The following is a 15,861-nucleotide window of genomic DNA, read 5'->3' as shown; positions in this document are numbered from 1 at the left end:
AGCAACAACTTACCTTAGGATTAGGGATTCCTTGTAGTTTGATCCCACACTGCTTCCTTGCCTGAAAGCAACCAACATAATCAACTTATCAGCTCTTCCAATGATTCTTTATGCATATATACATAAATACAAATAAACTTTCTTCTTTCCCTCCTTTTTATACAATGGTAGCATATGCTACATACACTTCCTAACTTTTCTTTTGGTTGATTAGCAATACTTCTTGAAGATCAATCCATACTGATATGCGAGGGGCTTCTTTATTCTTTTTTTTTGGGGGGGGTGTTGCATAATATGTTGTTGTATGGATAAAAAAACTATCTTGATGGACATCTAGTCTGTTTCCAATTTTTTTGTCATTACAAACAATGAGGAATGAATAACCTTATAGGTATCTCACTTTCTATATGTATGAATATGTCTTAACCAGGGGCAATATTGTCCACCATTGGCAATGTCTGGAAATTTTTGGTTGTCATAACTGGGGAAGGGGGTGCTATTGGCTTTGATGGGTAGAGCCAGAATGTTAAGTATCCTACAATGCACAGGACAAACTCACAACAAAGAATTATTCAGCCCACAATGTTAATAGTGCCAAGGCTGGGAAGCTGTGGCCTATAGAAAACATTTCTAGAAGTGGGATTGCTGTGTCAAAGGATATTGGCATCTGTTATTTTGCTGAACATGACCTAATTATTCTCCACGGAAGTTGTACCAATCAACATTCTCCAGGGCCACGTGTAAAATTCTTGTTTTCTCAAAACCTCACCAACAGTATTATCATATGTTTTGATCTTTGCAAGTCTGATAGACTTAAAAAATGGTATATCAGTAAAATTTATTTACACGTCTATTATTATAGTCACTGAGCATCTTTTCATATGTTTAAGAGCAGTTTAGATCCCTTTTGCCCATCTTTCTACAATGTTGTTAGTATCTACCTTAATAATTTGTAGGAGCTCTTTATCTATTAGCTAAAACCTTTGGGCAGGCTAGTTTTAACTTACCTCTACGTTGTCAAAAAATTGTTATCCACTTGCCAATCATTCTAGGTGTCTTTTTCAAATCATTTCTATTAAGAGTTTTGTCATGGAGTCCACAAATACTACTTTTTGCTACACACTTGGTCCTACCTGCTGTTCCCTCAATCAACCAAGTAACAAATAATCAATTGAACATCATCTCTGTGCAAGGAGTTATTTCCTGAAATCTAATGAAGTTGTTATCCATTTATATACTTTGGCTACTGAATCACCAGTGCTCGAAAGGTAGATTCAAAAATACATTCTTTCAAACTCATTCGAAATCTAATATGCCCTATATCGGAAAGAAGGAGGGCTTTGAAAGTGCATTCAAAGACCAGAGATGCTGAGAGAGAAAATGTGCAGGACACCTTCAGGGTCTACTCTGTACCACTTGGTTCTTGCTCTTAATTTCCACATTAAGTCCTTTTCTCTCTACCCACTTTTGTAAGCAAATTTAAACGAACAATGCTTTTTCAAGGCTAAGATCACTAATATCATTGCTAAGAAGAATTAGGCTGGAATTATTCCTGAATTGTTGCATCACCTCTAAGACAAATACACCACATAAAAGCACACAGAGCTGTTTATTAATCTATAAAGAAAATGACTAGCACTCAAGGAGAGCAGGAGAGGAAATGTCATGAACTTGAACCTCCATGGATACAGAAGAGCAGGCGGCAGGTGCTGCCTGGCTGCCACTGACTGCTAAAGGGGTCACGAGGTTATAAAAGCAAAGAGCTGCGTCATTTTGCACACCCAGCATTTGATGTGTACCACTTGGCCTTCTCCCATAGTCATCTGCCAAACCCATATTACAGTGTGATGTTTTTAAAATGCGTGACTGCTTTAAAATAGTATTTTTATTTTTCTGCTTAGTAAATTTACACGCTCACGGCAAAAACTTCAAATATTATAATAATATATAACTTACCCTGCAAAAGTCTTCCATAGTGTCATCCACAAGGGAGAACCAGTATAGCAGTGTTACTTCCTGTAGTATTTCTTTGATTATTGAACATATTAATATATATTTTATTATCTCTTTTCCCAAAAATGAGATGATGCTCCACCTATTGTTCTAAACCTACTTTTTACATTTTATATATATATATATTTTTTTTTTTTCCCCTCCGTATAGACCAGCTTTACTCTTTGTTGATGGCTACAGAGTGGTCACAAGACAGATGAACCATAACTAATCTGACCGTTTGTCTATTGGTGGGTATTTAGGTTTCTCTAGACTTTTCAGTGTAATAAATAATGCCACAAGGATTTTCCTACTTCTTTATATTTTAAACAAATGTTTCCATAGGATAAATCCTATAAGGGAAATGTATTTATTTATTTTAGTTAACTGCTTTTAAGTACAATAAAAGAAATACACGTTCATGGTAAAATAGTGAAACAGTATAGAAGGATATGAGGTGAAAAGAAAGTCTCTCTACTTCCTACTCCCAAACCCCAGAACTACTCCCAGGAGTATCTGCTCTTAATAGCTTCTTGTGAGAAAACACATGCATAATTTTAATAGAGGATCCCAAATTGAGTCTGGAAACTGTATGAGAGTATAGTCCTGTTTCTTTTCTTTTCTTTCTTTCTTTCTTCTTGTTTTTTTTTTTTTTGTTTGTTTGTTTGTTTTTGTGGGGAGGTGGGGAGAGGGTGAGTAAAATCCTTTTATTTTCAGGTAGTCAGGGTGCTACTACTAATGAGATGGTGGACTTTAAGGGAAGCTTGAGTGTTTTCCCCACAGCACAACCAGCCTCATCGTAACCCAAGGTGTGAAAAGCTGAGGTGAGGAAAGCCAGTTTACTCTGGTTCGGCCATGACGAAAAGGTCTTGTGGAAAGAAAAGGAGGCAGGTGTGGGATGGATCATAGTTTCCTGGCTTTAAGTCAGTCTAGGAGCCTCAAAACCTACTACATTAGCTCCAGATCTTCCCAGAACTTGAAAGTTTACTGGGGGTAGGTCCAGGTGAACATGGACTGGGAGAGGGAAGAACCAGCAACAGCTAATTACAAATTACACTGGTGTTCTAGAAGACGCTGCTGTTTCCATCGAGATCACATCTTTATCAGGTACCAAGTAGCTCAGGTCATTATAACCCTGAGTTGCAGCTGTCAGCAGCATCCCTACTCCCCAAGAACTAAATGATTCAGAAGACCTAAGAGAACTAAGCCCAGAGAACTGAGACAACTTGCCCAATAATACTTGTTCTCATAGGGATTCCAACCATGACTTTTCCAAGTTCCGAATTTCTGCTTGTCTCCCCTTCAGCACGAGGGTTCCCTTTGCCATAAAAGACAGGAAGCTGCATTGGGAGACTGGGAGGGAACTTGTGGGTTACCTCCAGCATGTTTTGCAGAGGGGATGGGACTAGAATCCAGGAAAGCTCCTAAAACCAATCTTAGAACTGATAGTCAGAATTCTGGTAGGGGTGGGCGAAAGCAGCCCCCAAGTCAGTCACTGAAGTTTCACCTCACATGACATCAGTTTTCATTTCGATTTCATTGTGCCGTTTCGGATTGGTACAATGGCTGGCTGTACCACACGCCAGAAGAAGCAATGAACAAAATATTCAAAATGCCTGGTTAAAATCATCAAAAGTATTTCCTAATCTTAAAGAAACTGATAAAAACAGCATGTGGCTCCTTTTACAGTGTGATCCGAGAAAGCCTTTTTTTATTATTTTATTATTTTTGGCTGTGTTGGGTCTTTGTTGCTGTGCGCGGCTTTCTCTAGTTGCGGTGCGCGAGCTTCTCATTGCGGTGGCTTCTCTTGTTGTGGAGCACGGGCTCTAGGCACGCGGGCTTCAGTAGCTGTGGGACACAGGCTCAGTAGTTGTGGCTCATGGGCTCTAGAGCGCAGGCTCAGTAGTTGTGGCGCACAGGCTTAGTTGCTCCGCGGCATGTGGGATCTTACCAGACCAGGGCTCGGACCCGTGTTCCCTGCATTGGCAGGCGGATTCTTAACCACTGCGCCACTAGGGAAGTCCCCGAGAAAGTCTTAAACGCATCGCTCGCTCCCCTTTGAAAAATACTGCTTCCCTTTGAAAAACACTCTCCCATTTGATGCTTGAAATTTGATTATCAAATCTCCCTCTAGGTTTAAGTCTCTAATACCTGTCCTAATCCAAACTCCTGTGAAACAAATCAAACCTTAAGCTCTCAGGAAGTTAAATCTTAGGTGAATGACTATTTGGGTGAAGTTTTGACGGGTGAGGGGGAAGGGAAGTAGAGAGCTAACGTCCCCACATTTGCTAAAATGAGAGCAAATGTGACACAGATGGCAAGACCAGGCAACAGGCCCCTTTCAAGGTTTTGCCCTGGTTTTACAAATAATTGGCAAAGTAAACAAATAACTCCGGAATGTCAAAATCACCAGCATCACCAGTTAAATATTAATGTTGTCCTCCCAAATGGTGGTTCTCAGTTACATATTTACCTGAAAGAAAACCCCAAAGAAAATGTGGACACATAAAGACAAGAGAGTGAGGTCTTGATCTTTGGGCAGCATTTGGAGAAGGAAAGGAAAGGAAGTAACACTTGGGTGGGTGGTTTACCATTTGAATGATTTTCTTTTGCTAGTAGGTTTATGTAGATCTTTTAAATCCTCTAAGTTAACCCACTGATTCAGGGACAGTTATTATTTCCACTTAAAAAAAACAAGGCAACAGAGAAGTTGAGACATTTGCCTGAGGTTGCACAGCTGGTCAGACAGACATGGGTTTGCCTGATATGAAAGTTCCGTTTCTCTCTCACTCAGCCTCACTGGAGGAGAAGGCTGAAGTTCTACTGTTTTTCAGAAGGGTGGAGATGTCCTCTTTCATGGGTAACCGACACACAGCTTCTTACTGATGTATCTGCTGGACTAGCTGAGCAGCCAAGGCACCACTGTTATAGGAGCGAAGAGGGAGCTCTGGGCTACCGCTTTGAAATCCAACATAAGCATTTCACAACCAAATGAGACAGAAACAAATCTCCACTGGGTCACGGCTTACAGAAATTGGTCATGCAATTGATTATTCAGCGTTGGGTTTGGGGAATGAAAGTCTCCTACCTTAAGTCAGGGCAGGTGCAAAGCCATGAAGCAGTCATTAAACACTCAGGCTCTGGAGTCACAGAGTTGAGCTTGTATGCTCACTTATAAAGAGACTTGGTCCCTCTGAACCTCAATGTCCTCACCTGCAAAATGGGGGAATAATACTCTGTAGGACTGTGATTAAATGAGATGGCCTGTTGAGTGCCTGAAGTATAGGAAATGCTCCCAAATGTTATGGTCTTTTTGTTTTTTCCTGCCTTCTTTAAAAGTCACAATCTAAAATTCTATTTCATAGGATACATTAACATAAAAAGAAAGGTGATATAAAAGCCACTTGCACAAGCTTACCTTGTACAAATATGTGGGCATCAGCATCTTTTTAGATTGTGTTTGACATATATCAAATGTCCAGGGTGAAGCTTTGCCATATGAGGACAGCTTTGAATGTGGCCAAGAAAAGAGACAAGGCCAAGTGAAGTTCTGTGATCTTCACCTCAAGGGGTGCAGATGGAATAACGAGGAAGAATGAGGACCTGCTTTACATGGTGTCTCTCTTTCTCTGGTGGCTTTCATGTGGCTTCCTTGGAAGGTTTTACGCTGGCATTTTTTAGAAATAGCGCAGTTGTTTGGGATGATTACAGGCAGTCACCATCTCCCGGAGAAAAAGCTGTGTTTAGCTCACTGACCGACTGTACCCCCCTGCCCAGCTCGGGGAAGGCACAGCTGACCCTGCTATTTACCACGTAGCAGATCTTTGGAGATCTGAGGAGAACTGGCCTTAGGATGTCAGAGAGACTGACCAAGCAGGACGCATTGTGAGGGGGGAACCTGATCACTAATCTGGGGCTGAGAGTGAACTTTGATGATAGAATGTGAAATCCATTTCCCCCAAAGGCTCACCTGACAGTCTCTTAAAATCCATGTTGGAACTCAACGAATATTAAGAAGTCAAAGAAGATCATCTGAGTTTAGAGAAATCTTCCCTGGAAATCTTGAAGCCACACTGCCTAATAAGGTAGCCACCAGTCATGTGTGGCTACTGATCACTTGCAATGTGGAGAATCCAGATTGAGACGTCTTGTAAAATACACAAAGTCTTAGCCCTTAAACATAATAGCTCTCAATTTTTTATGTTGATAACATGTGGAAATGATAATATTTAGAAATACTGGGTTAAACAAAATACTGTGCTCCTAAAATTAATTGTACTTGTTTCTTTTTGCTATTTTTAGTGTGGCTACTAGAAATTTTTAAATTCCATATATGGCTCACATTATGTTTCTGTGGGTTAGCACTGCTTTAGAACTTCACATAGAATTTCTATCCCTAGTCACAACTCCAGTTACTGTTTACGTCCACCTGACGCCCTGATTGTGATGATCCCAGGCTATTAACAACTGATACTTATCCAGAATGTTTCTACCCCAGGGCTTTTGCTCTTGCTGTTTACTCTACCTCAGGGCTCACTCTCCCAGGCCTTCTCTTATCTGGCTCCTTTATTGACTTTCTGATCTCTTCTCAAATGCCCTGTCTCCAGTGAGGGCTGCCCTGACCACCAGTTGACCACATCAACCTGTCCTATTCTCCTTAGAGCACTTGAATATATTGTCTGCCTTCCCAACTAGACTAGAGCTCCATGAGAAGGTCTACCATGTTCATCTCTCTATTTCCTGCACTCAGAACACCACCTGGCTCAGGGCTGGCCCTCAGTAAATATTCCTGAATGGCTAAACGCATTAGCCTTAAGTCTGATTGAGACTATTTAAGCTGCCTTCCAACTCGGCACCCTTCGTTTATATCATCCTAACTGGGCACCCATGGTGGACCAGCCACTGTGATAGGCTTGGTAACAGATGTCCTGGTCTTTACCCTCAGGAATGCAGGAGTTTCAGTGACAAAAATGTCTGCAAACAGAGTGGTCCTGTTACTGCCATGAGCCTTCTGTTGCATTTTACCATGTACGCTACTAAGGAAATAACCCAACAGAGGTTGAAAACCAAGATAACCTCAAAGCTCAGACTCCCTGTTTATCACCTGTAACTGCAGATGGTTTTTGAGAAGACAGCTCTCTTGTGCTCTTCTGCTTTTGAAAACAGATTACCCATTCCAAAGACTATGATTATGGGCAGGATCAGGACACGTATTTCTAGCTATGAAAGACTCTAAATGAGAAGAGAGTTTGGGTCCAAAGGGCACATGTTTTCAGAGGTTTTTAAGGGAAGACTGACCTCTTAATACATCCTGAGATTACAAAAGCACACTGGAGACCACTATGTGGAAGAGATGCTCATTTTCGTATTATATATCCTATAAATATATGTGGGAAAGATAAATACATTCCAAATGGTTAACCTTGGCTAGCTCAGAGTTGTGGAGAAGGATAGGATACTGAAATACTAGAAATATTTTCTCAACATACCTCCATATTGTTTTATTTGTTACAATGAACATGGATAGATTTTGTACTTTCAAAAATGAATAAATTTGTTTTCAGAAAGAAAATTTAAAAAAAGGAAATACCACAAAACTTCCCTGTATTCAATAAAGAGTACTTCTCACATCTTGAATTTTTTTCATCTCAATTCTGTGCCTCAGCTACTAAAGCAAAGGCTAGCCATTAGGCTGAGTATCAAAAAGTGGTGAGTAAAGCCTGAGCTCATTTCTGGAGAATTTGATGATGTCATACTTCCCAAATACTCACCAAGTGCCCTCATAGAGTGCCCTCAACTCTCTTGCCATAGTTAGGACTTCTTTAACCTCTTTCACTAGGAGGGTACCCTTTATTGAGGGCACATATCATAAGCCAGGTCATTTGTTTACATACTCCCATCTTATTCTGCAATCAACACTTAAAGGGTAGGCATTATTATCCTCACTTCTCAGACGTGGAAACTGAAGTTCAGGGAGGTAGATGAATGACCCAAGGTCACAGAGCTGGTTAGAAGCAGAGCCCAACTTTGTCCCTAGCCCTTTCCAACCTTGTGCCTGATTCACCACCATCTGTGCTACCTCTTTCTTAAGGATAAGCTAAGATGAATTGTTTTGCAACTGGTTCCATAACTGAATTAAACTCTATTCTCAATGGAAGCCTAATTCCAGGCACCTGTGAAAGGCTCCTGCTCTCCAAAAGCTTTTCCCTAACTAGCCTTCTATGGACCCTTATCGTCTACCAACCTAACATGCCCTGGGATCCAAGGACGAGGACCCTTAGAAATGGGTAACATGTGACATGGTTATAAATCACAAAGACCACCATGTGAATTAGTTATCAAGGAATACATCTAGAAGCTTCCAAGGAAATGAGACATGGGGCCAGTAAAATTTAATGGGGGTGTGGAGAAGGGATAGTTACAGAGCAGAGTCAGGAATGTCCTACAGGGGTGCCATTGTGAGATCATGGATAACTAAGGGACACAGAGGAGGCAGATATAGAAAAGAAAGGTGCCACTAAAGGTATTTGTCACCAACCAGGTCAGGCCTGAGCTCACTTACTATGCTAATAAGGCCATGAACGGGTACAAAGCAGAAAAAAACTGGCACACGTGTGGTTTCCCACAGATTGCACTACCCATCCCAGCTGTAAGTTCTGCAAATGCTGCTGTTTGTCACAAGGTACCTGGGATATAAGGCACAGTGGCTCAATGAACAGAAGTCAGTTACTCCATCAAAAAGTTGATTCAAATAACATGGTCTCCCAGAAGTCCGCTCAGAGTGTTCTTCTCAGGCACTGAGGGCTAAGAAGCTTCTGGATATTTGGAGGGTTGGTTTACAGTGGATCTTATCTAGTAATGTATTTCTAGAAGCAGCCTGGACAAAAATATTGTCTTCCTTCTTCCTTAAATGGAACGTGCTTTTTCTCCCCACAGAAAAAGCGCACTTTGAAGGGCTCCATTGAACTTTCCCGAATCAAATGTGTCGAGATTGTGAAAAGTGACATTATCATCCCATGCCACTATAAATATCCATTTCAGGTAAGTGCATCAGGAAAAGGGGCTAGTTCCCCATTCCTTGGACAATGGTTAAAATGCTCAGTCATTGTACAAGAAGGTGGGACAGAGATGACTCTGGTCAAGGGTTAGAACTTAGACCAAGCCCAGAAGAAATTGCTGTTTTCTTTCAACCGATGATGCATTCATTCATTCAACAAAGATTAACCACAAAATCTTGAAAAAGTTGTCATTCATTTCCCTTTCCCTCGTGTCTTCCCCACCTCAAGGAAAGTCCTAAGTACTCTACTCCTGGGGGGAGGAAAAAAGCTATCAAGGGCCCCAAGCCTAATATTCCATAAGGGTGGTTTACTCATGACTTGGGACAACAGGTTACAATACTTGGTTATAAATTGCTTGGAGGTCCTGGAGTAAAAAGACTCAGATTTTATAATCTGAGAACTATATGGAGTTGTGCTGTCCAATACAGTAGCCAGTAGCCACATGCAGATGTTTACATTTAAATGTAAATTAATTTAAATTACACAATATTAATCAGCTCCTGAGTCACACTAAGCCACATTCAATGAATAAACTTTTCACACCTTCAATAGCCACACGTGGCTAGTGGCTAATTTATTGGACAGCAGAGATTTTAGAACATTTCCATCACTGCAGAAAGTTCTATTGCACAGAGCTGGTGGAGAGTATATTTAGTCTTTAGGTCATGACATCATCTAAATCTCGTTACCACTCTTGACATTTATGGTTCTGAAAGAGTGGATATCTTCTTGCACATCCTAGGGTACCGTTCATGTTTACCAATCTGAGGAGTTAATATTCCACTTTTTAATGTGGCATAAAAAAGGACTTTTTTCCTACTAGAAATATGACCTCCACAAGTTGGAATTTTTAGTACCAAAAGTAAAAGGAGTAACACATATTTTTCCCGTCATTAAAATTCCAATTACAAATGAGTGCATGGAAAAAAAAAAAAAGCCTGGTGAAATTCAAAGATGTGTAGTACATTAATAGTATTTGCTCAATGTCAATTTCCTGGTTTTAAAAACATACTATGTTATGTAAGATGTTATCATTGGAGAAAAGTGAGTGAAAAGTATACAGGAACTCTGTACTATCTTTGGAAATTCTTGGGTGTCTTATTTCAAATTAAGAAGCTTTAAAAAATCTCGATTATATATTGATCATCTAATATCTTACTCTTTCATATGCCAGATTTTTTTTTAATCACTGAAAACTTAATATGAGAAGTAAACGTCCTGTCTAGGTAAGCGGAGAACTCTTTTCTCCAGTGATTTGAATTTAGTGATGGCATACTGGTGACATGTATTCGAAGATGAGCTGTGGAGTTTCACCCTGTATCTGCACAGCATCCAAACTCCTGGATAAAAAGGACACTAGTCCCTAAATTACCCAAATGTTTGCCTTTTGATGACAACTTGAGACCCCACTCTTGGCCCAGTAAGCCAGGTGGGCCTGCTGTCAGTCATACATCTCTGGCTGCACTGTTCACCTTGAACTCTGTGTGTGTTTCCAGGTTGTGCATGACAACTACCTCCTGTATGTGTTTGCTCCAGATCGCGAGAGCCGGCAGCGCTGGGTGCTGGCCCTTAAAGAAGGTAATTAACCGCCTGTGCAATTGAATCCCTGAGATGCCTAGATCCTCTAGAAGGCTTGAGTTCCGTGATAGACTAAAGGGCGGCTGATGGTCAAACATTTCTCCCTTTCGGTGCTGGTGGAGGGTCCCACGTTTTCAACTTGGGTAACAACCAGTATAGTACAGGGTCAGGCAAATCCTGTCTGCCACCTGCTTTTGTAAAGGTCTGAGATAAGGATGTTTTTAAATTTTTTTTAATGGTTCTATTTAAAAGGGTTATGTAAATACCTCCGTAATATATCAGTTGTGCCTGCTGGTGAGCAAAACCTAAAATATTTACTACCTAGTCCTTTAAGAAAAAGTCTGCTGACCCCTCGTATAGTATGAAGAATAAGAGCATGGGCCCTTGAGTTAGATGACCTGGGTTTGAATGCTGGCTCTGCCACTCACTAGCCATGTGTGCTTGGGCAACTTCCTCAACTGCTCTGTGCTTCAGTTTCTCCATCTGTTTTTAACAAGGGGAGGAGGAGGGAATAAAAAGAATAGTACCTGCCTCCTGGTATTATGCTAAGTAGAATAAGTCAGACAGAGAAAGACAAATGCTGTATGTTTTCACTTATATGTGGAGTCTAAAAAATAAAACAAATGAATATAACAAAACAGAAACAGACTCACATAAACGGAGAACAAACTAGCAGTCTCCAGAGCAGAGAGGGGTGGGAGGAGGGGCAAAAGAGAAGAAGGGGATTAAGAGGTACCAACTACCAGTCATAAAATAAATAAGTCACAGGAATGTAATGTACAGCACAGGGAATACAGTCACTATTTTATACTAACTTTGTATGGTATGTAACCTACAAAAACACTGAATCACTGTGTGGTGCACCTGAAACTAATATCGTAAGTCAACTATACTTTTTTTTACATAAATTTATTTATTTAATTATTTATTTTTGGCTGCTTTGGGTCTTCGTTGCGACATGCAGGCTTTCTCTAGTTGCAGCGAGCGGGGGCTACTCTTTGTTGCTGTACAAGGGCTTCTCATTGCAGTAGCTTCTCTTGTTGAGGAGCACGGGCTCTAGGTGCACAGGCTTCAGTAGCTGTGGCACACGGGCTTAGTTGCTCCGCCGCATGTGGGAACTCCCCGGACCAGGGCTCGAACCCGTGTCCCCCGCGTTGGCAGGAGGATTCTTAACCACTGTGCCACCTGGGAAGTCCCAACTATACTTTAATAAATAAATTTTTTCAAAAGCACCTGCCTCCAGAGCTGCTAAGAGTAAGGCCCTTGGGACTATCCAGGCCCATAGTCAGAACCCAACAAATGTCAACTAGCCTTAAAGGTTTTCAGATCATTGTAAGGGTACTTCTTAGGACTCACCTTCCCGACAGCATAATCAGAACCAGCACAGCGTTTATGAACATGAGATGTGGAGCCAGGCTGCTAAGGAGAAAATTCCAGCTCTGCTAACTACTAGTGTGTGACCTTGGGCAAATTCCTTGACTTTTCAGTGTCTCCATTTCCTCAGCTATAAATTCTGACTAGAAACAGGCAGTCATAGGGTTATTGTGAGAATTAAAAGTGTTAGGACGTTGATTCACTTTGTTATAAAGCAGAAACTAACACACCATTGTAAAGCAATTATACTCCAATAAAGATGTTAAAAAAAAAAGTGTTAGGACATGTCAGACACTTGGAATCATACCCAAAGAAAGCACTCAATCCATCTTACTATTATTATTATTTAATATTATTTTATTGTCATTTAGCCTGAAGCCCTGGATTTGCAGGAGAACTGGATTCAAATATTAATCTAAGTAGCTGTGGGGACTGAGGGTAGGCAAGCCATTTGAAATCTCGGGAGCCACGATGCCTCTATCTGAAAAATGAGAATAAACATACAAGTCTTATCTTCTTCCAAGGTTGTTGTGAGTCCCAAATGGCACGTGTCAGATAAACTGGGAAGGGCTCTCAAGTTTAACAGTCAACGGGCAGAGAACGAACCCTAAAGTACGAAGTAACCAAAAGGGCCCCATCTATGCTCATTGGCCGTTCTACCTCGGTGGAGGGGTTTTACTCACAGGATGTTAAAGCTGAAAGAAGCATTAGAGATCATCTGTCTAGTCCTCTGTTTTTTTATACTTTTTTTTTTTCCTTAGGAGGAAAGCCTCTTTTTTCCTGTACCAAAATCTGACTTTAAAGCCACAAATCTAGACAGGATAAAAGCAAAGTTGCTATAGTTGAAGGTGGGAGAAATGGCGTGGTGAGAATCCTACCTATTCAGCCTTCCCTAAATTCCCTAAGGCACTTTTGTGGGGCCCATGGTCCCAGTCTAACAACATCATGGCACAGTGGGAACTGGGGCTCAGATGAGGTTTTTGCCCAACCTAAGGACACACAACTAACTCAAGGCAGAGCCGGATAAGAACCCAGATCTGCTGATGCCTAAATTCAATACGCACTCCTCCATAAATGTATATGCCCGGAAAATAGGCCGTTTTTCTGACTATTCTAGGCAATACTCATGCAAACTCACACAGCAGGGTCAATCTCAAGGAATTATAAAGTTGGTGGCCCTTGATAGACTGACCTGGAAATAACTCTTCTGCCGGTGCCAACCCCTTTCAGAAACCAGAAATAACAACAGTTTGGTGCCCAAGTATCACCCTAATTTCTGGATGGACGGGAGATGGAGATGCTGTGCTCAACTGGAGAAGCTTGCTGTGGGCTGTGCCCAGTATGATCCCACCAAGAATGGTAAGTGACTATGAATTCCCTTTCTTCTTCATACAGTGACTGGCCTCTCTACTAGTAGGAAGGAAAGGCTCTTTGCTTCCCATCACCAGGGGTGTACAGGATTGAATGCAAAAGTGCACAATTTCAAAATTTTCAGAAGGCAATCATCCGCCTCTACCACCAGTCTGTTGATGTTTTTTTTGTTTGTTTGTTTTTGTGTTACGCGGGCCTCTCACTGTTGTGGCCTCTCCCGCCACGGAGCACAGGCTCCAGACGCGCAGGCTCAGCGACCATGGCTCACGGGCCCAGCCGCTCCGCGGCATGTGGGATCCTCCTGGACCGGGGCACGAACCCGTGTCCCCTGCATCAGCAGGCGGACTCCCAACCACTGCGCCACCAGGGAAGCCCTGTTGATGTTTTTTCATCTCAAGGCCGATATCTTTTTAACTCCTCGCTACTCAAAGTGTGGTTCTCAGACCGGCGGCATCAACATCACCTGGAAGCTAGTTAGAAATGCAAATACTAGGCCCCCTCCTAGGTCTACTGGATAAGAATTTGTATTTTAACAAGATAAGATCCCCAGGAGATCTGCGTGCACAGTAAAGTTTGAACAGCACCACTATACCTTCAAGTTAGGAAATTTGATCGCCACAGTCTACTCAAATCTGAAGTTGTAGAGACAGCCCTAGAGATACATAATATTATCTGTTACGGTGGCATCATATCACACGTGTTCAATCACACAAGTTGAATTCTATACACTTGGAGGGGGAAGAAAGTAAAACCAAAAAAACTGCTCATTTTACAATGTGGCTTCTCCCCACCTCTACTTACTTGCCCTTGACCTCCACAGTCTCAGAGAAAAGGAGGCCACAGCCTAACTGCACAGCAAAAACAAAAGATATTGTTTTTTGGCCTTTGAGGTCAAAGACCCAGGTCCTAGAGATCGGAGTGCACCTCGATTTTATCTTATGTGATGACTTTGGGACCTGAACCTCCAGTGAAGGGCAACTCCACTCTGATGCACTTTTACGTACATTACACTCTCATTCCTCATAACCACCTGGGGTAGATGGTACGATGTTAAAGAAAGAGGAGGCTTGAGGACTTCAACATGCTCAAGGTCATACAGCGAGGAGGTGCTCTGCAAAGCCACTGTTGACTAGGAATGATGGATCATGTGGATTGTTTGCTTCCATAGCCCTCTCCTCTCAACCTCTCTTACCGTACTTAACTTTTCTCATCCATTTGTTTCTTTTTTGCACTAAAACCTAATACCTCAGATTGACAGCCCAAGGCAGATGTGCTTAAATGTAACACGTGGCTGGGTTTTCTGCGGCTTCCTGAGTTGCAGCCACTTTTTTTTTTTTTTTTTTTTTGCGGTACGCGGGCCTCTCACTGTTGTGGCCTCTCCCGCTGCGGAGCACAGGCTCCAGACGCGCAGGCTCAGCGGCCATGGCTCACGGGCCCAGCCGCTCCGCGGCATGTGGGATCTTCCCAGACCGGGGCACGAACCCGCGTCCCCTGCATCAGCAGGTGGACCCTCAACCACTGCACCACCAGGGAAGCCCTAGTGCCACTTTTAAAACAACTACTTCTCACCCTCTACCTTCGGAGAGAAAGTTCAAGGTTACCAGTCCCTTGGCCCAGAAGAATATTTACCTAGTTTTAGAGGTCAGTGATCCCCTGCATTAGCCCTGTGAACCATCCTCATGAAGGTTAGTATCTCACGAAAAAGAAATGGAAGGTTTTATATGAGTGGAATCAACCACAAGAACAGGATGGTGTGGGCTTGCCTCAGTGACTGAAAGCTCTTTCCAAGGCCAGAGTAGTCTCCAAATTCCTGCCAGCACCTTGCTGTAGGTCCTTGGATGGGTCACTTTGCCATAAAGGACCCTAATATCCTCATCTCTAAAATGGAAGGGGAAGTTTTAGGGGTCCTAAGACAAAATATTCTCTAAGCCCATTTCCAATTCTGAAATTCTTTGCATCTATGTTTGTTTTGCAATTTCCACCATGCATGTAGCAGCTGTTCCTATCCAAGGCAGACAGTATTTCCCTCCGCTGAATGGTACACACATGATAGAGGTGGGAGGAACATCTGAATGACTCACCAGGGTAGGACTGGTCATGCTAAGCTCCTCCCCACATGAAGCCAGGGTCTAACAACTGCACCCTGCTGCTGCTCCTGCTTTTGAGTTGCAGTCTACCACCATCTCCTCCTCTGAGCCTGTCCTCACTTTCCCTTCCTCTGACTTGGTTTAAATAACGTCATGCACCATAGTTTTGACAGAATTGAGAGCAGACTTTCGAAGAAGCACACTGCACTGGGCACGTAGCACATGGTCATCTACTCTGAGTGAAGGCTTGTAGAATTCCCAGTGTTGGGCACATGTACCAAGCAGGGTCTAAGAGCACAGGGCTTCAGGATGAGAAACACCTGGTGTGAGTCCCAGCCCCCCATCACGTCCTTGCTCTGTGACTTCATATATGTTACTTAACCTTTCTGAGTCTCTGTGCC

At 42.2% G+C, this 15,861-nt stretch overlaps 1 protein-coding gene across 2 annotated transcripts in view; it reads left to right on the top strand.

Annotated features, from left to right (window-relative positions):
- ITK (IL2 inducible T cell kinase) overlaps positions 1 to 15,861 on the top strand; it is a 66,284-nt gene that overhangs the window by 10,029 nt on the left and 40,394 nt on the right. For both annotated transcript variants that reach the window (XM_032627796.1, XM_032627795.1), the window contains exons 2-4: positions 8,929 to 9,033; positions 10,547 to 10,628; positions 13,233 to 13,361. In XM_032627796.1, the coding sequence (XP_032483687.1) occupies positions 8,929 to 9,033; positions 10,547 to 10,628; positions 13,233 to 13,361 (316 nt within the window). The remainder of the gene's footprint in view (positions 1 to 8,928; positions 9,034 to 10,546; positions 10,629 to 13,232; positions 13,362 to 15,861) is intronic.

The sequence above is a fragment of the Phocoena sinus genome, chromosome 3 (genome assembly GCF_008692025.1).
Source record: "Phocoena sinus isolate mPhoSin1 chromosome 3, mPhoSin1.pri, whole genome shotgun sequence".
Classification (NCBI taxonomy): Eukaryota; Metazoa; Chordata; class Mammalia; order Artiodactyla; family Phocoenidae; genus Phocoena; species Phocoena sinus.
Note: the sequence above shows the minus strand (reverse complement) of the source record. Positions and strands in the feature narration are given on the sequence as shown.